General features: G+C 35.6%; 1 protein-coding gene across 1 annotated transcript in view; it reads left to right on the top strand.

Annotated features, from left to right (window-relative positions):
• AQP11 (aquaporin 11) overlaps positions 1-27,722 on the top strand; it is a 50,968-nt gene that overhangs the window by 12,645 nt on the left and 10,601 nt on the right. Inside the window, exon 2 of the mRNA XM_053708685.1 lies at positions 10,994-11,110. Within this exon, the coding sequence (XP_053564660.1) occupies positions 10,994-11,110 (117 nt within the window). The remainder of the gene's footprint in view (positions 1-10,993; positions 11,111-27,722) is intronic.

Below are 27,722 nucleotides of genomic sequence, written 5' to 3'. Positions count from 1 at the left end.
TAATGAAAGTGTATTGTAAAGGTGTTTTACTAGACTTTATTTAAAATGTTGTATTGTAATCTCAAAGTGTTTACATTCCTTAAAAAATGTAAGCTGGTGGAATGTGCCAGCCAGGGGATTTTTTCCCAGTGGTTAAAGAAAAGCTTTTGAGCATTTTTTTTCTGCAATGATTTTAAACCACTGATTTTTTTTTTTTTAAAAAGGTGTTTTGTTTTTTTTAGCACATTGAAAAGTCCTTTAGTTTAATCTTAATACACTGAAAGGGACATGAAACCCAATGTTTTTCTTTCACAATTCAGATAGAGTTTACAATTTTAAACAACTTTGCAATTTACTTATATTGTCAAATTTGCTTTGTTCTCTTGGTATAATATGCATTTTTAAGAGACAAATGGGTAGGGGGCCCTACCAAGAGTTGCACTGTTGCAATTCAGCTCTCATGAAGGTGATCTATAAAGCAGCTGGGCTCGTATGCTTACGTGCTTGTTCAGGAGCAGCAATGCACTACTAGGATATAGCGTCTGATTGGTGGCTGCATATATGCTTCTTGTCATTGTCTCACCTGATGTGTTTATCTAGCTCCCAGTAGAGCAATGCTGCTTCTTCAAGAAAAGATACCAAGAAAATGAAGCAAATTTGATAAAATACTGTGTCAGCTGGAATTTTTTTTTTATTTTTTTTTTAAAACTATGCTCTATCTGAATCATGAAAAAATAACATTGGGTTTCATGTCCCTTAAAGTTACAGATTACTAATACTGCAAGAATGCAAATGCAATCAAAAGCGCCACAATGTATGCACACGTTTAATAACTTAAAGGGACATGAAACCCAATTGTTTTCTTTTAAGATTCAGATAGAGCATACATTTTTAAAGGGACAGTATACTCTGAAATTTAAACTTCAAATTTACATTAGCATGATGTATTCAACCTAAGTTTCATTCATTCATTACTTTTTCAATAACTTTTTTTAAAATATTTATTCGATTTCAAAACTTAACCCCCTTGTATGGTCACTGTCCGCCTACCGATCCGCCACATTTTTTTTTTAAGATTCTCAAGAATTTGCCATCCACCTATAGTAAAAAAATCTTTTGCACTATGTAGAAGATAAGTGAACGCGCGCAAGATGACATCATTAACTCCTGGTCTCTTCTTCACACAGGTATGCGCATGCGCAACATCGGACGTTCACATGAAGTGATCGATGCTTAGAAGCTCAGCTATAATAGAGCTACGATACCGACGCATGCGCTATAGTAATTTCATACAAAGCCGCTCTGTAGAGACATAAGTACAGTATTAGCTGTATTCTACACGAGGATCTCGCTACACATTATTAGCTGTATTATACATGAGGATCTCGCTGCACTGTATTAGCTGTATTCTACACGAGGATCTCGCTACACATTATTAGCTGTATTATACATGAGGATCTCGCTGCACTGTATTAGCTGTATTATACATGAGGATCTTACTGTATAGTATTAGCTGTATTCTACACGAGGATCTCACTGCACAGTATTAGCTGTATTCTACACGAGGATCTCACTGCACAGTATTAGCTGTATTCTACATGAGGATCTCACTGCACAGTATTAGCTGTATTCTACATGAGGATCTCACTGCATAGTAGCTGTATTCTACATGAGGCTCTCACTGCATAGTATTAGCTGTATTCTACATGAGGATCTCACTGCATAGTATTAGCTGTATTCTACATGGGGCTCTCACTGCACAGTATTAGCTGTATTCTACATGAGTATCTCACTGCACATTATTAGCTGTATTATACAGGAGACTCTCACTGCACATTATTAGCTGTATTATACAGGAGACTCTCACTGCACATTATTAGCTGTATTATACAGGAGACTCTCACTGCACAGTATTAGCTGTATTATACAGGAGACTCTCACTGCACAGTATTAGCTGTATTATACAGGAGACTCTCACTGCACAGTATTAGCTGTATTATACAGGAGACTCTCACTGCACAGTATTAGCTGTATTATACAGGAGACTCTCACTGCACAGTATTAGCTGTATTATACAGGAGACTCTCACTGCACAGTATTAGCTGTATTCTACATGAGTATCTCACTGCACATTATTAGCTGTATTATACAGGAGACTCTCACTGCACATTATTAGCTGTATTATACAGGAGACTCTCACTGCACAGTATTAGCTGTATTATACAGGAGGATCTCACTGCACAGTATTAGCTGTATTATACATGAGGATCTCACTGCACAGTATTAGCTGTATTATACATGGGGCTCTCACTGCACTGTATTAGCTGTATTATACATGAGGCTCTCACTGCACAGTATTAGCTGTATTATACATGAGGATCTCACTGCACAGTATTAGCTGTATTATACAGGAGGATCTCACTGCACTGTATTAGCTGTATTATACAGGAGGCTCTCACTGCACTGTATTAGCTGTATTATACATGAGGCTCTCACTGCACAGTATTAGCTGTATTATACATGAGGATCTCACTGCACTGTATTAGCTGTATTATACATGAGGCTCTCACTGCACAGTATTAGCTGTATTATACATGAGGATCTCACTGCACAGTATTAGCTGTATTATACAGGAGGATCTCACTGCACTGTATTAGCTGTATTATACATGAGGCTCTCACTGCACAGTATTAGCTGTATTATACATGAGGATCTCACTGCACAGTATTAGCTGTATTATACATGAGGATCTCACTGCACAGTATTAGCTGTATTATACAGGAGGATCTCACTGCACTGTATTAGCTGTATTATACAGGAGGCTCTCACTGCACTGTATTAGCTGTATTATACATGAGGCTCTCACTGCACAGTATTAGCTGTATTATACATGAGGCTCTCACTGTATAGTATTAGCTGTATTCTACATGAGGATCTCACTGCGCTGTATTAGCTGTATTATACAGGAGGATCTCACTGCGCTGTATTAGCTGTATTATACAGGAGGATCTCACTGCACAGTATTAGCTGTATTATACATGAGGCTCCCACTGCACAGTATTAGCTGTATTCTACATGAGACTCTCACTGCACAGTATTGGCTGTATTATACATGAGGCTCTCACTGTATAGTATTAGCTGTATTATACACGAGGCTCTCACTGCACAGTATTAGCTGTATTATACATGAGGCTCTCACTGTATAGTATTAGCTGTATTATACACGAGGCTCTCACTGCACTGTATTAGCTGTATTATACACGAGGCTCTCACTGCACAGTATTAGCTGTATTCTACATGAGGATCTCACTGCACAGTATTAGCTGTATTATACATGAGGCTCTCACTGCACAGTATTAGCTGTATTATACATGAGGCTCTCACTGCACAGTATTAGCTGTGTTCTACATGAGGATCTCACTGCACAGTATTAGCTGTATTATACAGGAGACTCTCACTGCACAGTATTAGCTGTATTATACATGAGGCTCTCACTGCACAGTATTAGCTGTGTTCTACATGAGGCTCTCACTGCACACTATTAGCTGTATTTAGCTGTATTATACATGAGGCTCTCACTGCACATTATTAGCTGTATTCTACATGAGGATCTCACTGCACATTATTAGCTGTATTATACAGGAGACTCTCACTGCACAGTATGAGCTGTATTCTACACGAGGATCTCACTGCGCTGTATTAGCTGTATTATACAGGAGGCTCTCACTGCACAGTTTTAGCTGTATTCTACATGGGGCTCTCACTGCACAGTATTAGCTGTATTATACATGGGGCTCTCACTGCACTGTATTAGCTGTATTCTACATGAGTCTCTCACTGCACAGTGTTAGCTGTATTCTACATGAGGCTCTCACTGCACAGTATTAGCTGTATTCTACATGGGGCTCTCACTGCACAGTATTAGCTGTATTATACATGGGGCTCTCACTGCACTGTATTAGCTGTATTATACATGAGGCTCTCACTGCACTGTATTAGCTGTATTATACATGAGGATCTGACTGCACAGTATTAGCTGTATTATACATGAGGCTCTCACTGCACAGTATTAGCTGTATTATACATGAGGCTCTCACTGCACAGTATTAGCTGTATTCTACATGAGGATCTCACTGCATAGTATTAGCTGTATTCTACATGAGGATCTCAATGCACAGTATTAGCTGTATTCTACATGAGGCTCTACTGCATAGTATTAGCTGTATTCTACATGAGGATCTCACTGCACAGTATTAGCTGTATTCTACATGAGGATCTCACTGCATAGTATTAGCTGTATTCTACATGAGGATCTCACTGCACAGTATTAGCTGTATTCTACATGAGGCTCTCACTGCACAGTATTCGCTGTATTCTACATGAGGCTCTCACTGCACAGTATTAGCTGTATTCTACATGAGGCTCTCACTGCACAGTATTAGCTGTATTATACATGAGGCTCTCACTGCACTGTATTAGCTGTATTCTACATGAGGCTCTCACTGCACAGTATTCGCTGTATTCTACATGAGGCTCTCACTGCACAGTATTAGCTGTATTCTACATGAGGCTCTCACTGCACAGTATTAGCTGTATTATACATGAGGCTCTCACTGCACAGTATTAGCTGTATTCTACATGAGGCTCTCACTGCACAGTATTAGCTGTATTCTACATGAGGATTTCACTGCACAGTATTAGCTGTATTATACAGGAGGATCTCACTGCACTGTATTAGCTGTACTGTACATGAGGATCTCACTGCACTGTATTAGCCGTGTTCTACAGGAGGCTCCCACTGCACTGTATTAGCTGTGTTCTACAGGAGGCTCTCACTGCACTGTATTAACTGTATTCTACATGAGGATCTCACTGCACTGTATTAGCTGTATTCTACAGGAGGCTCTCACTGCACATTATTAGCTGTGTTCTACAGGAGGCTCTCACTGCACAGTATTAGCTGTATTCTACATGAGGCTCTCACTGCATAGTATTAGCTGTATTCTACATGAGGCTCCCACTGCACTGTATTAGCCGTGTTCTACAGGAGGCTCCCACTGCACTGTATTAGCTGTGTTCTACAGGAGGCTCTCACTGCACTGTATTAGCTGTATTCTACATGAGGATCTCACTGCACTGTATTAGCTGTATTATACACGAGGCTCTCACTGCACTGTATTAGCTGTATTATACAGGAGGCTCTCACTGCACTGTATTAGTTGTATTCTACAGGAGGCTCTCACTGCACTGTATTAGCTGTATTATACATGAGGCTCTCACTGCACAGTATTAGCTGTATTATACATGAGGCTCTCACTGCACTGTATTAGCTGTATTATACACGAGGCTCTCACTGCACAGTATTAGCTGTATTATACAGGAGGCTCTCACTGCACTGTATTAGCTGTATTCTACAGGAGGCTCTCACTGCACTGTATTAGCTGTATTCTACAGGAGGCTCCCACTGCACAGTATTAGCTGTATTCTACAGGAGGATCTCACTGCTGCCCTGAAGAAACCCCACACATGCTGAGAGCACATTTTATGTACCTACTGTTTAGTTGTTGGCTGGAAGCTGCCCAGGTGAATTTCAACTATATCAGTTAGTAGAGGACACACATACTTCTAGCATCTAACACTGATGTAAGCAGCCTTTCCCTCCATTCACTGAGACTGCACTCTGGCTGTTCGACTAGGGAAAGCCTGCCCTACGCCCTTCCCCCTCAGCACATGGCCGATCAGTGCCATAGAGAGAGGAAGGCTGCTCCTCTGCTCCTTATGTATGTACAGCTGCACCTTCTGCTGGCCGCTATTAAAATTACAATAAAAAAAAAAAGCAGCAGCCTTGCACACCCTGCAGCATGTGTAACTCATAAGTGTCCAGCAAAACATGGCCGAGGTGGCAACTCTGGCCCAGTCCGTGACATACCAGAGAAGATGTTTCTGTAGAACTAACAGAGCAGGCGCTTCTTCTCAGGAGATTGGTCTGCTATACTTGTAAATTCCCCCTCTTTACATGTTTACAATAAGACTTCACCTTTGGATTAATTATTACTCAGTGACAGGACAGGGTACTGGCTAGCAATATCCTGTAGCCACGTTGAGGAAGAATGAGCATCCTTTTAATTCTTTTACTTTCCACTCTGTTACAGCCTGGATGTTTGAAGCTTAACAATATCCAGACATTAAATACATACAAACTCCACTCTAAGTATTCAGTGCCTTGGTAACCTCCTGCCTCTTAAGAACCAAGAGGCATTATCTGTAAGCAGGTGCACTCATTACTTTTGGGAATTCAGAACCTGGCCACCAGGAGGCGGCAAAGACACCCCAGCCAAAGGCTTAAATACCTCCCCCACTTTCCTCATCCCCCAGTCATTCTTTGCCTTTCGTCACAGGAGGTTGGCAGAGAAGTGTCGGAAGTTTTTATATAGTTTCTTATGGAGGGTAGTACTCTTCGAAATGGGACTGGAGTTTTAAGTTATCCTGTCAGCCTCTCAGTGAGAGCATGGATGAATGTTAGAGTCCGGAGATACAGGGAGAGTTCTTTCTGCGAAATCATCACGACTCATGTTAACAACTCCTTAGCAATCAGCGTTAACGAGTTTCGCTGCCTGCTTTCTTCTCTCAAGTCCATGTCAGAAGCGAGGCTACTATCTGTCACACTGGAAGGGCCGTGTTCCTGTTCCACGGCATTGATTCCAGTAAGATCGGTTCATTTTACTTAGATGATGAGAATAAAGTAACGTAAACGAAGAAGTCAGGGTCTCAGTGGGACTCATTTATCTTTATAATGAATCAAGGGTTAATATCTCCTGAGGGGGGTTATTGAACAGGGGGGACTTAAATCATGTTTATGTGATTCTGTCTGTTAATGTGTAGTGTTATTTAGGCTCGTGGCTAGATCAGAACATAACGGCCTTTTCAGACCACAAGCTGGGTTAGACATGGGGGGATGAAGTTAATCTCCTGGTCGTCTTCAATTTCCCTTTCTTTTTGGGGTATCTTATTCCATTTCTTAGCTTTGGAAGAATGGGGTCTCTGGCTGGTCCCATTGGTGTACAACATTCTTCTTGGGTGTTCACCTGCAGCTGCTGCCCTTCTTTTATTTGATCTGGTTAGGATGTATTTAATTTATTTTTAAAGAAGCTCATGTCTGTTATGATTTTTCCGTTGGGAAATATTTCTTCTCTGGAATTTGATACTAGCGATTTTGTGGTGGCTTGGGCACTTCTGCGGAAGTCGCATGTTAAGGTGTTACTACATTGTTATGTTTTAGATCCTTTTATCGAGGCCTCGTGGGGTCTCAAACTTTCAGTGACCTGGTTCAGTTTGGGGTGCCCTATGTAGCAGGCGCTATTTCTGTTCCTTACTGGTCTATATCATCCACGTGGTGTCAGTGTAACTGGCTAACCTGGCTGGGTGGTGAGTTGCTCACTCGGTTGAGGAGTTTATTACTCTTGGTGTCTCTTCAGATCGAATAATGCCTTGCTTTTGCTAGAAGTTTTCATGAAGGGAACCCTCCATGAGTCTCCATTAATTTTTGAGGCTCTGCCCATGCAGGGCTAAAACATGGTAGTGAAAGCCTTCGTTCCAAAACATCAGTCTGGTTCTCGTTCGGCCTTTGGGTGAGGCATCAGGGGATTGTACTCCGTCCTCACTGTCCTGTTCCTCGTGGGCAGGGATCCAGAGCGGATCCTACTAGGGATCGACCTGGACGATTTTTCTCGTCTTCTTAGTAGGTTCTCCTCTTGGAATCTGTTGTCCTTGATGGCGGTATCTCTTCCTTCGGGTTGAGGTTAATAGGCCTTTTTGTCCTCTACCTTGGGGTTGGCTTCAGGTCATCTGTTTCTGGAAGTTAAAGCCTTTTGGTTATTCTACTTCCGGTATCTAGTCTACTCCCATATTTTTGGGAGCTTTTACAAATTAGGTTGTCTCCCCTTTTTCCTGTGTCAGCCCTGCCTTGGCGTTTTTGGGGTTTCTCCCATCAGGATACATGTTCCTTCTCAATCCTCGAGCTCTAGGGCTGTCAGGGAAGTGGATCCTGAGGATCTTGGAGACTTTTTTGTTAGCTTCTCTAGCTAGTTTCTAAGGGAGAGGTGGCGAAGTGGTTAGCTCCACCGCACCTGAAGCAGGAGGTTGTGGGTTTGAACCCAGGTAGAGCTCTGGTTTTCTCATCCGTCTTGTGATTCTGGTGACAGCTAGCATTCCTATGCAGAGCTTTCTGTTTTCTCGTATGTTACATAGTCTTTGGACTTAGTGAAAGTTGTCCCTAGAGCCTTCGGGTCTTCCAGAGGGGCTGTGAGGCTCCCCCATTTCTTATCACCCTTGTGGTGGGAGTTGTATCCCGCTGTGGGTATCCTAAGCTCTCTGTGTATGGGACACTTCGTGAGAGTTCAGTGTCCAGGGTGTCTTGGATATGACTGTGGTTGCATCACCTGTGGTGCAAAGTCTACTCCGGATGGGGTAACCTAGTGGATCCTCAGGGGTTACTAAATTTTTCAGCCGGCTCCACGTTTTTAGGTGCCTGGGTTCGTTTGTCCTGTCTTGGATCTGGATACATACCCCCAAAATTCCAGTCACTTAGGACTGGTTCGGGATGGCCCAGTTTCCCGGTTCCATAACGTATTCTGTTCCTACGGGCGTATTTTTTTTCTCTCTTGCAGAGAGATTTAGACTTCTTACTGCGCCGGTCTTAATGGCCGGATGATTTTCCTTCGGTATTTGACCTTTTTGAGCTTGTCTACAGATTTACGCTCCAGCCCCGCTGTAGTAGCCCGATGATTAGCCTAGCTGTTTAGCGAGCGGGAGGTTTGCAGTTTGAAGCCCACTGCAGATAATTGCGCCTTGATTGCGTGCTAGCATACTGTTAAGTTCTGGCTTCGCTTTCCCTCCTGTTGGGGGTTATTTTGGCATTCCATAGTATCCGCCTGGGCCTGGAGGTATTTTTTATTACTCTGTTTAGGGGGATAAGTCCCCCTGCCTTGCGTGCGGGATGTCGGTGTGATGGAATTCTGTGCCATACCTTTACTGTAGTTCCAGTAGAGGGTCAACTTTTGGGAGTACCTTTCGTCTTCAGGAAGGAAGCTGTGTCTGAGTTATGGAACCCGAGCTCCTTGGGGGGGGCTGGTTCCCTCCCTTTTTCCTTCCTGCAGGTCCTGCTGATTCCGGGTAATTTGAATTCCCTAAGTCTTTCGGACATTATTAGTCACTTTGGTGCTGGGTCCGTTGCCGGAGCGAGAGTTAGGGATCTGTCTGAACTATTGATCTTAGCTGCATATCATAGTTATGGTGAACCTTCCTTAAGTGAGAGGCTTAGCGGGGGATCCCTCCTCGGCAGGTAGTTTTCTCTACCGGTGTCTGGGTTCTGTTCTTTCCTTTCCTGCCCTTTCGGAGTCTTCTTCTGAAGAAGGTCCGGTGTGGTAGGGTGGCGACCTGTGGTCGCTAAGTCCTTTTTTGTAGCAGGACGCCTATGGCTTGGAGGAGCATACTCGGATATTTGATGCTGTTTTTCAAGCGGCTCTTGGGGACGGTTTGTCTTCGGTTGCTCTATTTTGGGTGCAAATGAGTACTCTGTGTAGGGAAGGGATTCTTCCTTCCCCCTTTTAAGTTCTCAGGACATTACTTGGTCCTTTAATTTATGTAGATGGGGATTTACAATTCCTCTCTTTGTTTGCTGGGTCGGCAGGGTCTTTTCGTAGGTGCCCTGTATATCCTGGTTCACTCTCTTGGAGTTACCTTTTCTTTGGTCCTAGTCCTTTTGGGCTCTGAGGGTATTTTTATACACATCTGCATCCTGTAAGAAGCAGAATAACATAACATATCGACCAAGTTACAACTCATTAAAAAAACAAAACAAATTAACATCCTTTTTACTGCAATTGTTTATCAATAGCAAAACGTTACCCACCATTTGCCTTATTTAGAGGAGCCAATCTGGAATTTAGTCTGCAAACAACAAGGCGTGCCACGGTCTTAATGTTAGCGTAAAGTGCCACGGTTTTAATGTTAGCATAAAGTGCCACGGTCTTAATGTTAGCGTAAAGTGCCACGGTCTTAATGTTAGCGTAAAGTGCCACGGTCTTAATGTTAGCGTAAAGTGCCACGGTCTTAATGTTAGCGTAAAGTGCCACGGTCTTAATGTTAGCGTAAAGTGCCACGGTCTTAATGTTAGCGTACAGTGCCACGGTCTTAATGTTAGCGTACAGTGCCACGGTCTTAATGTTAGCGTACAGTGCCACGGTCTTAATGTTAGCGTACAGTGCCACGGTCTTAATGTTAGCGTAAAGTGCCACGGTCTTAATGTTAGCTTAAAGTGCCTTGTTACCAGCTAAAGCAATTAGGGACATATATGTTAGAGAGTTAGCCTTGAAGGGTGTGGAAATTTAAATTTCTTTTAGTTTTTTCCCCAGGACCTTAATAGTGGGTAAACCATCGGGCTGATTTTACTGACCACCCGACTAAAATAATTTTAGCCACTATTAGGCTAAGATCAGCTAATATTGTTAAATTTATGCAATTAATTTGTTTTTTGGATAGCAAAAAACTTATATAATATTAGGAAATATTACACTGCCCCAACCCGGCTAATACATAATGCCACCCGGCTGGCAAACTTTTATGTGAAGAACACCGATGTGTGTGTAACCACCCCTAAAATATGTTAATCCCTGCATTATTAGCTCTTAATTACCATCTTGTTTACTTCAGTTGTAATTTTAGTAGCCACGTCCATTATTGTTTAGTCAGGTAGGGTGTATGAGCAGAGGAAGACGTTATCCTTGAGGTGTCAGTAGGGTGCATTCTGAGAATTCTAAAATCCATAATTTTCAGAGCTAAATTACATGGAAGAAAAAAAAAGGTAAACTAAATGACAACCTATTGCAAAGTTGTTTCATTATATATAACTAAACATTTTATATACAAATCTTTTGATTTAGTACATTCCTTAATATTGTTTACGTGTTTTGCTGTATTTCTCTGTTTATTATAAAATTGTATTGTATCATTGCAGGTGGACATCTAACTGGAGCAGTATTCAATCCAGCTCTTGCCTTCTCACTAGTGTTTAACTGCGTAGGAAACACCTTTTTTGAATATGCTTTTGTTTATTGGCTTGGACCCTTAGTTGGTAAGTAAAAATCTATTTTGTTAGATTTGTTTTGTTTATTTGTGTATATTGTAAGCTCTAGTCCTTGTTTGTCTCTCACTTCTTCCATATATACTTCCCTTGCTGCCTCTGACCTACACCTCCTTAGTTTTGCCTTCAGGGCTTCTCTTGTGCTGCATTTGGTAATGACTCCCTCCGTCTGTCTGACTCTTCACCAGTTTTCAAATGTTTATATGATCTCTGAAGTTGCTGTGTTCAGAGGATCCTACCACTTAATAAAAGTCCATAACTTACAAACAGGTCTCATTTTCTGAGCTGTTCACTTACTATCCTCAATAGACCCAGTTTTACAATTGTCTCACCCTTTTGTCTCCAGTAATCAACACTCTATTATGGAGCAGGGCTTCCTAGTTGTCCTGTGTGTATCCTTTATTGTACTTGTATACTGCAGTATAATGAGTTGGCTTATTACAAATAAGTATGGTAAATTTAATATTTGTGTAATTTAAAAGTATACAGATTGATAGGTCTTAAAAGGGACATTCTAATTCATACTTGTTGCATTAATTCTAGCTGTGTTTTAATCTTCCCTGTTACCACCATCTTCTTGCTTTCTCTCTCACTCAAACTGCTGCATGCTCTTCAGCTACTGAGAAACTGCTTGCTTGCAAAAACTTAATGATTTAGACCTACCAGACTTTATTACACAAACCTTTCTTCTCCAACATCTCCACCCTCTCCTGCCAAGAGTTCGTAGTCCCACAATACAAATTCCATACTCAATCCATCACTTGATAAAGCAGCACCTTCACAGTTTGCCACGTGTTGTATACTCAACAACCATGGTATACAAAGCAGACTTGCCTTTATCAGCCGCTGAACATCGGAGGAGGAAATGCTGATGTCCTCTGCTCATACACCCAAAGTAACTAAACAAATCTACTTATAATGTTAACCCCAGATGACTTTCAACTCTTCCTTTGTCCTGCAGCAGCTACACCCACTAAAAAACCCACAGTCCAGATTATTACAGATCACTTCAGGAGTAAAAGTAATACAATTAGAAGAAACCTCTTTACCTCACACACCCTCTATCAAAGAAACATTTGGTTACTTCTCCCCAGTAACAGGCGAAGAGGTGTTTTAAAATGGAAGATATTTTACCTTATAAATTCCTCCTCACACTATGGTAAGGACTCTATGATCCAGAGCTACTAGTTTTACTTTCTTCTGCATGGTGGGAAAATAAAACGGCCAATGCATTAACATTTTACTGTGATCTCATGGGATTGCAAGATTTTATAGTGAACTTCATTAAAATGAGCAGTAAGATAAAATGACTGTGCCTGCACATGCCAGGTGCATGCTCTTGTAAGTCTCTGGAATAACATCATGATTGGATATTTAAAGTCCTTTACAATGTGATGTGGCTACTGAGGAATATTTTGGGTATAATAGCTTCCTATTTAACATAGAGATGTTCATTTGATATTTTCTATTCACTTTTTAAGTAATTCAACATTTGGGTATCATGTTCCTTTAAGAAGAAAACCGCTAAAATAAATATTTAACTCTTCCTATTCTGAATCAACTTGTTCCCCTGACCCATTCTTTCACAACTTCTTCCTTCTTTGGCCGCTTTCCTAACTCATCTTTTTAACTTGTTTCCTGCCATGGACATATTTCCTGATCCATTTAAGCATGTTCTAATCCTACCACCCTAAAAAAAAACTAAACCTCACCACTTTCTGTAACTACTTCCGTTTACTTCCAAGATATAGTAACAATTATTCAATAATTAATGCAATACTGCTGCAATATAGTGCTACAGAACATGCATGCTCCTGAAGTTAGCTTCCTGCTTTTCAACAGGACAAAGAAAAAATTATAATAAAAGTCATGAAAGAACAAATTGTTTTCATGTCCTTTTTAAATACTTAATGAAACTGCTCTCACCAAGGTAACACATGATATCCTCTAAAGCAAAAGACAACTACCCTTTTATTTTTATTTTAGACCAATAACTCTCAAACTTGTTTTTGTATATGGAGAACTGGTTACAAAGTATTATTATTTTTCTATATGTGAGCCAGTCACTAATGGCAGGATGTTGCCTTAGGTTGCATAACATTATACTCAATCATATTTTAGTTACAAATTATATAGGAAATGTGTTGCCTTGGCTGTATATACTACTCAGATTTACACATTTTGTTTAAAATACAAACCCTTGGAGGGGGCTATGTTGTTCTAGACCTAACCACTACATTTCACATGGTAGACCATCCCCTCCTTACAATTTTTTTGCTTCCTGGTTTGCTTCCTACCTCTCTAACTGCTCATTTAGAGTTTCTTTCAACAGCATAGCTTCTGATTCTCTCACTTCGTTTTACCTTAAATCTCTGTCTTTAGTTGCTTGATTTTATCAATCTTTACGCACTGCTCTGGAAAAGCCATTTTGGACACAAATGAAGAGGTTGTGGTAGGCAGGTTGCTAAGGCTTCTGTTAAGCAACAACGATGGTCCAGGTGCCCAGGTTTGTCCTGTTGGGGCTTGGTTATACCACTTCAGGGATTCCTGAGTATGTGTTAGACAAGATTTTTGGATTCTAGTTTTGTTCACAAGATGCTAGCAAGAGAATGACAATGTTCCAGTATATCTATAATTTGATTCAAGCTCAGGTTATAAAAGAGATTCATCCTGTAGAGATTCAAGGTTTTTATTCCAGAATGTTTCTGGTAAGGACGGACAAGGCATGGAGAACATTTCTGGATTTATGAGCACTAAATCTTTTTCTGGAGCCATTAAGATTCCAAATAGAGTCCCTTCTGATAGTCATTTCTTTATTTCCAAAAGGAGATTTTCTACTGTCTATAGAACTAAAGGATGCATACTTTCATATCCCTGTAGCCACTCCTCACAACAAGTTTTTTATGAGGTTTTTCTGTCGGACCATGCCATTTCCAATTCCTGGCTCTTTCCTTTTGGATATCCACTGCACCAAGGACTTTTACAAAGATGATAGTTCGTCTAATTGCACAGATTTGCAAATGTGCACTATTTGACTGACATTCTGCTAGTAGCAGATGCAAAGCCGCAGGCAGAGATATATTCACAGATGGTTCTTCACATTCTGCAAGATTTTGGTTGATTAATGCATTGGGAGAAGAGTTGTCTTGTACCTTCTCAGGAAGCAGTTTTTCTAGGGGTTTTGTTCAATACAAAGGAAGACATGGTGTTTTGTCCACATCAGAAAATTCAAGAACTAATGATCTAACTATTAAAGAACAGTCCTTTTCTGCAAGACAGTGAATACGATTTCAGGGCATAAAATTGGCTAGATGAAGAATGAGGCCATTCCAGATGCATTTGAACAAGACTTTCTTTGTTTTAGAACATTCCGTTTCTATAGTCTCTGAAGACCCATCTAGGTTGGTGGTTACAATACAAATCGACAACTTGTTCCAGGGACTACCTTTGTCTCAACCCCAGTGGATACTGGTGACAATGGGGGTGGCAATTTGCGGCCTATTTCATGCTCAAGGAATTTAAAATCAGGAAAAAACTCTCCTCCATTCAAATGTGTTGGAGCTAAATTCAGTGTTTCAAGCAGGGTGGATTTGATTTAAATCATGATTTAATGTAAATCACAATTTAAATTGCTAGTCAGTCATTTTAAATCATGAGCCGACTAGCAATGTAAATTGTAGTCGGCAATTTTAAATCATGATTTTTCTAACTAAAATTTTTATTTTTAGAATAATTACTTTTCAGATTATTTTTCCAGTTATATCAGAAATTAACTGATTTAGTTAGACACAAAACCCATTTTTTTAATTTCATGATACAGATAGAGCATTGAACTTTCTAATTTACTTCAATTAACAAATTTTCTTCATTCTCTCTTCATTTTTGGTTTAGTAGCCGTGTAGCGTCTGCTGATTGGCTGCTAAATGTAACCTTCATAACACCAGCCCCTCTAATCTATCCCTATGTTCCTCATATATTTTAGAATCCAAATATTTATACTAATCTATAAAGCTTGCATCTACCTCAGACCCAAATGCTACCCATAACTTTAGCAGCTCTTTAGGAGCCTATTATAGAGCCACTTCCTCTGCATTCTAATCAATACAGTAAATCTAGTCTTGCTTGTTACACTATATCTGTCTCCTCTAACTTGAAGATTGTGGGCTCTTCTGAGCAGGGCCACCTTCCACTGTTTTGGGTAATTGTGTTTGTTTTTTTGTTATGAAACAGGCAATATGGAGAGGCAGTCGCATGCAACCACACATTTCAATCCATGTTTTGAAAATCCATGTTACAGATTTTACTTTTTACACAAAAGCAAGATGTGTTTAATGCTCTCTTTAAATAGTTATCCAGCTTCAGTAATGCAAAAATGGCACATTCTAAGGAATAAGATCATATAACTTTTGTAGTAGAATGTTACAGGGAAAAGTTTAAAAAATATTGTAAAAAAACACTCAAGTAAAACATATTAGTACACTATATTATAAAGAGCTGTGTAACATGCGCACCTACACTTATACTTCTGATTATAAATATTAGTACACTATTTTATAAAGAGCTGTGTAACATGCGCACCTACACTTATACTTCTGATTATAAATATTAGTACACTATTTTATTAAGAGCTGTGTAACATGGGCACCTACACTTATACTTCTGATTATAAATATTAGTACACTATTTTATAAAGAGCTGTGTAAGATGCGCACCTACACTTATACTTCTGATTATAAATATTAGTACACTATTTTATAAAGAGCTGTGTAACATGCGCACCTACACTTATACTTCTGATTATAAATATTAGTACACTATTTTATAAAGAACTGTGTAACATGCGCACCTACACTTATACTTCTGATTATAAATATTAGTACACTATTTTATAAAGAGCTGTGTAACATGCGCACCTACACTTATACTTCTGGATTATAAATATTAGTACACTATTTTATAAAGAGCTGTGTAACATGCGCACCTACACTTATACTTCTGATTATAAATATTAGTACACTATTTTATAAAGAGCTGTGTAACATGCGCACCTACACTTATACTTCTGATTATAAATATTAGTACACTATTTTATAAAGAGCTGTGTAACATGCGCACCTACACTTATACTTCTGATTATAAATATTACTACACTATTTTATAAAGAGCTGTGTAACATGCGCACCTACACTTATACTTCTGATTATAAATATTACTACACTATTTTATAAAGAGCTGTGTAACATGCGCACCTACACTTATACTTCTGATTATAAATATTCGTACACTATTTTATAAAGAGCTATGTAACCTGTGCACCTACACTTATACTTCTGATTATAAATATTACTACACTATTTTATAAAGAGCTGTGTAAGATGCGCACCTACACTTATACTTCTGGATTATAAATATTAGTACACTATTTTATAAAGAGCTGTGTAACGTGCGCACCTACACTTATACTTCTGATTATAAATATTAGTACACTATTTTATAAAGAGCTGTGTAAGATGCGCACCTACACTTATACTTCTGATTATAAATATTAGTACACTATTTTATAAAGAGCTATGTAACATGCGCACCTACACTTATACTTCTGATTATAAATATTAGTACACTATTTTATAAAGAGCTGTGTAACATATGCACCTACACTTATACTTCTGATTATAAATATTAGTACACTATTTTATAAAGAGCTGTGTAACATGCACACCTACACTTATACTTCTGATTATAAATATTAGTACACTATTTTATAAAGAGCTGTGTAAGCTGCGCACCTACACTTATACTTCTGATTATAAATATTAGTACACTATTTTATAAAGAGCTGTGTAACATGCGCACCTACACTTATACTTCTGATTATAAATATTAGTACACTATTTTATAAAGAGCTGTGTAACATGCGCACCTACACTTATACTTCTGATTATAAATATTAGTACACTATTTTATAAAGAGCTGTGTAACATGCATACCTACACTTATACTTCTGGATTATAAATATTAGTACACTATTTTATAAAGAGCTGTGTAACATGCATACCTACACTTATACTTCTGATTATAAATATTAGTACACTATTTTATAAAGAGCTGTGTAAAATGCGCACCTACACTTATACTTCTGATTATAAATATTAGTACACTATTTTATAAAGAGCTATGTAAGATGCGCACCTACACTTATACTTCTGATTATAAATATTAGTACACTATTTTATAAAGAGCTGTGTAACATATGCACCTACACTTATACTTCTGATTATAAATATTAGTACACTATTTTATAAAGAGCTGTGAAACATGCACACCTACACTTATACTTCTGATTATAAATATTAGTACACGATTTTATAAAGAGCTGTGTAAGCTGCGCACCTACACTTATACTTCTGATTATAAATATTAGTACACTATTTTATAAAGAGCTGTGTAAGATGCATACCTACACTTATACTTCTGATTATAAATATTAGTACACTATTTTATAAAGAGCTGTGTAACATGCGCACCTACACTTATACTTCTGATTATAAATATTAGTACACTATTTTATAAAGAGCTGTGTAACATGCGCACCTACACTTATACTTCTGATTATAAATATTAGTACACTATTTTATAAAGAGCTATGTAAGATGCGCACCTACACTTATACTTCTGATTATAAATATTAGTACACTATTTTATAAAGAGCTATGTAAGATGCGCACCTACACTTATACTTCTGATTATAAATATTAGTACACTATTTTATAAAGAGCTGTGTAACATATGCACCTACACTTATACTTCTGATTATAAATATTAGTACACTATTTTATAAAGAGCTGTGTAACATGCGCACCTACACTTATACTTCTGATTATAAATATTAGTACACTATTTTATAAAGAGCTGTGTAACATGCGCACCTACACTTATACTTCTGATTATAAATATTAGTACGCTATTTTATAAAGAGCTATGTAACATGCATACCTACACTTATACTTCTGATTATAAATATTAGTACACTATTTTATAAAGAGCTGTGTAACATGCATACCTACACTTATACTTCTGATTATAAATATTAGTACACTATTTTATAAAGAGCTGTGTAACATGCACACCTACACTTATACTTCTGATTATAAATATTAGTACACTATTTTATAAAGAGCTGTGTAAGATGGGCACCTACACTTATACTTCTGATTATAAATATTAGTACACTATTTTATAAAGAGCTGTGTAAGATGCGCACCTACACTTATATTTCTGATTATAAATATTAGTACACTATTTTATAAAGAGCTGTGTAACATGCATACCTACACTTATACTTCTGATTATAAATATTAGTACACTATTTTATAAAGAGCTGTGTAAGATGCGCACCTATACTTATACTTCTGATTATAAATATTAGTACACTATTTTATAAAGAGCTGTGTAACATGCGCACCTACACTTATACTTCTGATTATAAATATTAGTACGCTATTTTATAAAGAGCTATGTAACATGCATACCTACACTTATACTTCTGATTATAAATATTAGTACACTATTTTATAAATAGCTGTGTAACATGCATACCTACACTTATACTTCTGATTATAAATATTAGTACACTATTTTATAAAGAGCTGTGTAACATGCACACCTACACTTATACTTCTGATTATAAATATTAGTACACTATTTTATAAAGAGCTGTGTAAGATGGGCACCTACACTTATACTTCTGATTATAAATATTAGTACACTATTTTATAAAGAGCTGTGTAAGATGCGCACCTACACTTATATTTCTGATTATAAATATTAGTACACTATTTTATAAAGAGCTGTGTAACATGCATACCTACACTTATACTTCTGATTATAAATATTAGTACACTATTTTATAAAGAGCTGTGTAAGATGCGCACCTATACTTATACTTCTGATTATAAATATTAGTACACTATTTTATTAAGAGCTGTGTAACGTGCGCACCTACACTTATATTTCTGGATTATAAATATTAGTACACTATTTTATAAAGAGCTGTGTAACATGCGCACCTACACTTATACTTCTGATTATAAATATTAGTACACTATTTTATAAAGAGCTGTGTAACATGAGCACCTACACTTATACTTCTGATTATAAATATTAGTACACTATTTTATAAAGAGCTGTGTAAGATGCACACCTACACTTATACTTCTGATTATAAATATTAGTACACTATTTTATAAAGAGCTGTGTAACATGCATACCTACACTTATACTTCTGATTATAAATATTAGTACACTATTTTATAAAGAGCTATGTAAGCTGCGCACCTACACTTATACTTCTGATTATAAATATTAGTACACTATTTTGTAAAGAGCTGTGTAAGCTGCGCACCTACACTTATACTTCTGATTATAAATATTAGTACACTATTTTATAAAGAGCTGTGTAACATGGGCACCTACACTTATACTTCTGATTATAAATATTAGTACACTATTTTATAAAGAGCTATGTAAGCTGCGCACCTACACTTATACTTCTGATTATAAATATTAGTACACTATTTTATAAAGAGCTGTGTAACATGCGCACCTACACTTATACTTCTGATTATAAATATTAGTACACTATTTTATAAAGAGCTGTGTAACATGCGCACCCACACTTATACTTCTGATTATAAATATTAGTACACTATTTTATAAAGAGCTATGTAACCTGTGCACCTACACTAATACTTCTGATTATAAATATTAGTACACTATTTTATAAAGAGCTATGTAAGCTGCGCACCTACACTTATACTTCTGATTATAAATATTAGTACACTATTTTATAAAGAGCTGTGTAACATGGGCACCTACACTTATACTTCTGGATTATAAATATTAGTACACTATTTTATAAAGAGCTATGTAAGCTGCGCACCTACACTTATACTTCTGGATTATAAATATTAGTACACTATTTTATAAAGAGCTATGTAACATGCGCACCTACACTTATACTTCTGATTATAAATATTAGTACACTATTTTATAAAGAGCTGTGTAACATGCGCACCTACACTTATACTTCTGATTATAAATATTAGTACACTATATTATAAAGAGCTGTGTAAGATGCACACCTACACTTATACTTCTGATTATAAATCTTAGTACACTATTTTATAAAGAGCTGTGTAAGATGCGCACCTACACTTATACTTCTGATTATAAATATTAGTACACTATTTTATAAAGAGCTGTGTAAGATGCGCACCTACACTTAAACTTCTGGATTATAAATATTAGTACACTATTTTATAAAGAGCTGTGTAACATGCGCACCTACACTTATACTTCTGATTATAAATATTAGTACACTATTTTATAAAGAGCTGTGTAACGTGCGCACCTACACTTATACTTCTGGATTATAAATATTAGTACACTATTTTATAAAGAGCTGTGTAACGTGCGCACCTACACTTATACTTCTGATTATAAATATTAGTACACTATTTTATAAAGAGCTGTGTAACATATGCACCTACACTTATACTTCTGATTATAAATATTAGTACACTATTTTATAAAGAGCTGTGTAACATGCGCACCTACACTTATACTTCTGATTATAAATATTAGTACACTATTTTATAAAGAGCTGTGTAACATATGCACCTACACTTATACTTCTGATTATAAATATTAGTACACTATTTTATAAAGAGCTGTGTAAGATGCGCACCTACACTTATACTTCTGATTATAAATATTAGTACACTATTTTATAAAGAGCTGTGTAAGATGCGCACCTACACTTATACTTCTGATTATAAATATTAGTACACTATTTTATAAAGAGCTGTGTAACCTGCGCACCTACACTTATACTTCTGATTATAAATATTAGTACACTATTTTATAAAGAGCTGTGTAACATGCATACCTACACTTATACTTCTGATTATAAATATTAGTACACTATTTTATAAAGAGCTATGTAAGATGCGCACCTACACTTATACTTCTGATTATAAATATTAGTACACTATTTTATAAAGAGCTGTGTAAGCTGCGCACCTACACTTATACTTCTGATTATAAATATTAGTACACTATTTTATAAAGAGCTGTGTAACATGCATACCTACACTTATACTACTGATTATAAATATTAGTACACTATTTTATAAAGAGCTGTGTAACATATGCACCTACACTTATACTTCTGATTATAAATATTAGTACACTATTTTATAAAGAGCTGTGTAAGATGCGCACCTACACTTATACTTCTGATTATAAATATTAGTACACTATTTTATAAAGAGCTGTGTAAGATGCGCACCTACACTTATACTTCTGATTATAAATATTAGTCCACTATTTTATAAAGAGCTGTGTAACCTGCGCACCTACACTTATACTTCTGATTATAAATATTAGTACACTATTTTATAAAGAGCTGTGTAACATGCATACCTACACTTATACTTCTGATTATAAATATTAGTACACTATTTTATAAAGAGCTGTGTAAGCTGCGCACCTACACTTATACTTCTGATTATAAATATTAGTACACTATTTTATAAAGAGCTGTGTAACCTGTGCACCTACACTAATACTTCTGATTATAAATATTAGTACACTATTTTATAAAGAGCTGTGTAAGATGCGCACCTACACTTATACTTCTGATTATAAATATTAGTACACTATTTTATAAAGAGCTGTGTAACATGGGCACCTACACTTATACTTCTGATTATAAATATTAGTACACTATTTTATAAAGAGCTATGTAAGCTGCGCACCTACACTTATACTTCTGATTATAAATATTAGTACACTATTTTATAAAGAGCTGTGTAACATGGGCACCTACACTTATACTTCTGGATTATAAATATTAGTACACTATTTTATAAAGAGCTATGTAAGCTGCGCACCTACACTTATACTTCTGATTATAAATATTAGTACACTATTTTATAAAGAGCTGTGTAACATGCGCACCTACACTTATACTTCTGATTATAAATATTAGTACACTATTTTATAAAGAGCTGTGTAACATGCGCACCTACACTTATACTTCTGATTATAAATATTAGTACACTATTTTATAAAGAGCTGTGTAACATGCGCACCTACACTTATACTTCTGATTATAAATATTAGTACACTATATTATAAAGAGCTGTGTAAGATGCACACCTACACTTATACTTCTGATAATAAATATTAGTACACTATTTTATAAAGAGCTGTGTAACATGCGCACCTACACTTATACTTCTGATTATAAATATTAGTACACTATTTTATAAAGAGCTGTGTAACATGGGCACCTACACTTATACTTCTGATTATAAATATTAGTACACTATTTTATAAAGAGCTGTGTAAGATGCGCACCTACACTTATACTTCTGATTATAAATATTAGTACACTATTTTATAAAGAGCTGTGTAAGATGCGCACCTACACTTAAACTTCTGGATTATAAATATTAGTACACTATTTTATAAAGAGCTGTGTAACATGCATACCTACACTTATACTTCTGGATTATAAATATTAGTACACTATTTTATAAAGAGCTGTGTAACGTGCGCACCTACACTTATACTTCTGATTATAAATATTAGTACACTATTTTATAAAGAGCTGTGTAACATATGCACCTACACTTATACTTCTGATTATAAATATTAGTACACTATTTTATAAAGAGCTGTGTAACATGCGCACCTACACTTATACTTCTGATTATAAATATTAGTACACTTTTTTATAAAGAGCTGTGTAACATGCGCACCTACACTTATACTTCTGATTATAAATATTAGTACACTATTTTATAAAGAGCTGTGTAACATGCATACCTACACTTATACTACTGATTATAAATATTAGTACACTATTTTATAAAGAGCTGTGTAACATGCATACCTACACTTATACTTCTGATTATAAATATTAGTACACTATTTTATAAAGAGCTATGTAAGCTGCGCACCTACACTTATACTTCTGATTATAAATATTAGTACACTATTTTATAAAGAGCTGTGTAACATGCGCACCTACACTTATACTTCTGATTATAAATATTAGTACACTATTTTATAAAGAGCTGTGTAAGATGCGCACCTACACTTATACTTCTGATTATAAATATTAGTACACTATTTTATAAAGAGCTGTGTAAGATGCGCACCTACACTTATACTTCTGATTATAAATATTAGTACACTATTTTATAAAGAGCTGTGTAACCTGCGCACCTACACTTATACTTCTGATTATAAATATTAGTACACTATTTTATAAAGAGCTGTGTAACATGCATACCTACACTTATACTTCTGATTATAAATATTAGTACACTATTTTATAAAGAGCTGTGTAACATGCGCACCTACACTTATACTTCTGATTATAAATATTAGTACACTATTTTATAAAGAGCTATGTAAGATGCGCACCTACACTTATACTTCTGATTATAAATATTAGTACACTATTTTATAAAGAGCTATGTAAGCTGCGCACCTACACTTATACTTCTGATTATAAATATTAGTACACTATTTTATAAAGAGCTATGTAAGATGCGCACCTACACTTATACTTCTGATTATAAATATTATTACACTATTTTATAAAGAGCTATGTAAGATGCGCACCTACACTTATACTTCTGATTATAAATATTAGTACACTATTTTATAAAGAGCTGTGTAACATGCGCACCTACACTTATACTTCTGATTATAAATATTAGTACACTATTTTATAAAGAGCTGTGTAACATGCACACCTACACTTATACTTCTGATTATAAATATTAGTACACTATTTTATAAAGAGTTGTGTAAGATGGGCACCTACACTTCTGATTATAAATATTAGTACACTATTTTATAAAGAGCTATGTAAGCTGCGCACCTACACTTATACTTCTGATTATAAATATTAGTACACTATTTTATAAAGAGCTGTGTAACATGCATACCTACACTTATACTTCTGATTATAAATATTAGTACACTATTTTATAAAGAGCTGTGTAAGATGTGCACCTATACTTTACTTCTGATTATAAATATTAGTACACTATTTTATTAAGAGCTGTGTAACGTGCGCACCTACACTTATATTTCTGGATTATAAATATTAGTACACTATTTTATAAAGAGCTGTGTAACATGCGCACCTACACTTATACTTCTGATTATAAATATTAGTACACTATTTTATAAAGAGCTATGTAAGCTGCGCACCTACACTTATACTTCTGATTATAAATATTAGTACACTATTTTATAAAGAGCTGTGTAACATGCGCACCTACACTTATACTTCTGATTATAAATATTAGTACACTATTTTATAAAGAGCTGTGTAAGATGCGCACCTACACTTATACTTCTGATTATAAATATTAGTACACTATTTTATAAAGAGCTGTGTAACATGCGCACCTACACTTATACTTCTGATTATAAATATTAGTACACTATTTTATAAAGAGCTGTGTAACATGCGCACCTACACTTATACTTCTGATTATAAATAATAGTACACTATTTTATAAAGAGCTGTGTAACATGCATACCTACACTTATACTTCTGATTATAAATATTAGTACACTATTTTATAAAGAGCTGTGTAAGCTGCGCACCTACACTTATACTTCTGATTATAAATATTAGTACACTATTTTATAAAGAGCTGTGTAACCTGTGCACCTACACTAATACTTCTGATTATAAATATTAGTACACTATTTTATAAAGAGCTGTGTAAGATGCGCACCTACACTTATACTTCTGATTATAAATATTAGTACACTATTTTATAAAGAGCTGTGTAACATGCGCACCTACACTTATACTTCTGATTATAAATATTAGTACACTATTTTATAAAGAGCTATGTAAGCTGCGCACCTACACTTATACTTCTGATTATAAATATTAGTACACTATTTTATAAAGAGCTGTGTAACATGGGCACCTACACTTATACTTCTGATTATAAATATTAGTACACTATTTTATAAAGAGCTATGTAAGCTGCGCACCTACACTTATACTTCTGATTATAAATATTAGTACACTATTTTATAAAGAGCTGTGTAACATGCGCACCTACACTTATACTTCTGATTATAAATATTAGTACACTATATTATAAAGAGCTGTGTAAGATGCGCACCTACACTTATACTTCTGATTATAAATATTAGTACACTATTTTATAAAGAGCTGTGTAACATGCGCACCTACACTTATACTTCTGATTATAAATATTAGTACACTATTTTATAAAGAGCTGTGTAACATATGCACCTACACTTATACTTCTGATTATAAATATTAGTACACTATTTTATAAAGAGCTGTGTAACATGCATACCTACACTTATACTTCTGGATTATAAATATTAGTACACTATTTTATAAAGAGCTGTGTAACATGCATACCTACACTTATACTTCTGATTATAAATATTAGTACACTATTTTATAAAGAGCTATGTAACCTGTGCACCTACACTTATACTTCTGATTATAAATATTAGTACACTATTTTATAAAGAGCTGTGTAACATGCGCACCTACACTTATACTTCTGATTATAAATATTAGTACACTATTTTATAAAGAGCTGTGTAACATGGGCACCTACACTTATACTTCTGATTATAAATATTAGTACACTATTTTATAAAGAGCTGTGTAACATGCGCACCTACACTTATACTTCTGATTATAAATATTAGTACACTATTTTATAAAGAGCTGTGTAACATGCATACCTACACTTATACTTCTGGATTATAAATATTAGTACACTATTTTATAAAGAGCTGTGTAACATGCGCACCTACACATATACTTCTGATTATAAATATTAGTACACTATTTTATAAAGAGCTATGTAAGCTGCGCACCTACACTTATACTTCTGGATTATAAATATTAGTACACTATTTTATAAAGAGCTGTGTAACATGCGCACCTACACTTATACTTCTGGATTATAAATATTAGTACACTATTTTATAAAGAGCTGTGTAAGATGCGCACCTACACTTATACTTCTGATTATAAATATTAGTACACTATTTTATAAAGAGCTGTGTAACATGCGCACCTACACTTATACTTCTGATTATAAATATTAGTACACTATTTTATAAAGAGCTGTGTAACATGCGCACCTACACTTATACTTCTGATTATAAATATTAGTACACTATTTTATAAAGAGCTGTGTAACATGGGCACCTACACTTATACTTCTGATTATAAATATTAGTACACTATTTTATAAAGAGCTGTGTAACATATGCACCTACACTTATACTTCTGATTATAAATATTAGTACACTATTTTATAAAGAGCTGTGTAAGATGCGCACCTACACTTATACTTCTGATTATAAATATTAGTACACTATTTTATAAAGAGCTGTGTAACATGCGCACCTACACTTATACTTCTGATTATAAATATTAGTACACTATTTTATAAAGAGCTGTGTAACATGTGCACCTACACTTATACTTCTGATTATAAATATTAGTACACTATTTTATAAAGAGGTGTGTAACATGCGCACCTACACTTATACTTCTGATTATAAATATTAGTACACTATTTTATAAAGAGCTGTGTAACATGCGCACCTACACTTAAACTTCTGGATTATAAATATTAGTACACTATTTTATAAAGAGTTGTGTAACATGCATACCTACACTTATACTTCTGGATTATAAATATTAGTACACTATTTTATAAAGAGCTGTGTAACGTGCGCACCTACACTTATACTTCTGATTATAAATATTAGTACACTATTTTATAAAGAGCTGTGTAACATATGCACCTACACTTATACTTCTGATTATAAATATTAGTACACTATTTTATAAAGAGCTGTGTAACATGCGCACCTACACTTATACTTCTGATTATAAATATTAGTACACTATTTTATAAAGAGCTGTGTAACATGCGCACCTACACTTATACTTCTGATTATAAATATTAGTACACTATTTTATAAAGAGCTGTGTAAGATGCGCACCTACACTTATACTTCTGATTATAAATATTAGTACACTATTTTATAAAGAGCTGTGTAACCTGCGCACCTACACTTATACTTCTGATTATAAATATTAGTACACTATTTTATAAAGAGCTGTGTAACATGCATACCTACACTTATACTTCTGATTATAAATATTAGTACACTATTTTATAAAGAGCTATGTAAGATGCGCACCTACACTTATACTTCTGATTATAAATATTAGTACACTATTTTATAAAGAGCTTTGTAAGCTGCGCACCTACACTTATACTTCTGATTATAAATATTAGTACACTATTTTATAAAGAGCTGTGTAACATGCGCACCTACACTTATACTTCTGATTATAAATATTAGTACACTATTTTATAAAGAGCTGTGTAACATGCGCACCTACACTTATACTTCTGGATTATAAATATTAGTACACTATTTTATAAAGAGCTGTGTAACATGCGCACCTACACTTATACTTCTGATT

The sequence above is a fragment of the Bombina bombina genome, chromosome 3, assembly GCF_027579735.1.
Source record: "Bombina bombina isolate aBomBom1 chromosome 3, aBomBom1.pri, whole genome shotgun sequence".
In the NCBI taxonomy this organism is placed as follows: domain Eukaryota; kingdom Metazoa; phylum Chordata; class Amphibia; order Anura; family Bombinatoridae; genus Bombina; species Bombina bombina.
The sequence above is the reverse complement of the archived record's forward strand: the minus strand, read 5'-3'. Positions and strand labels throughout refer to the sequence as shown.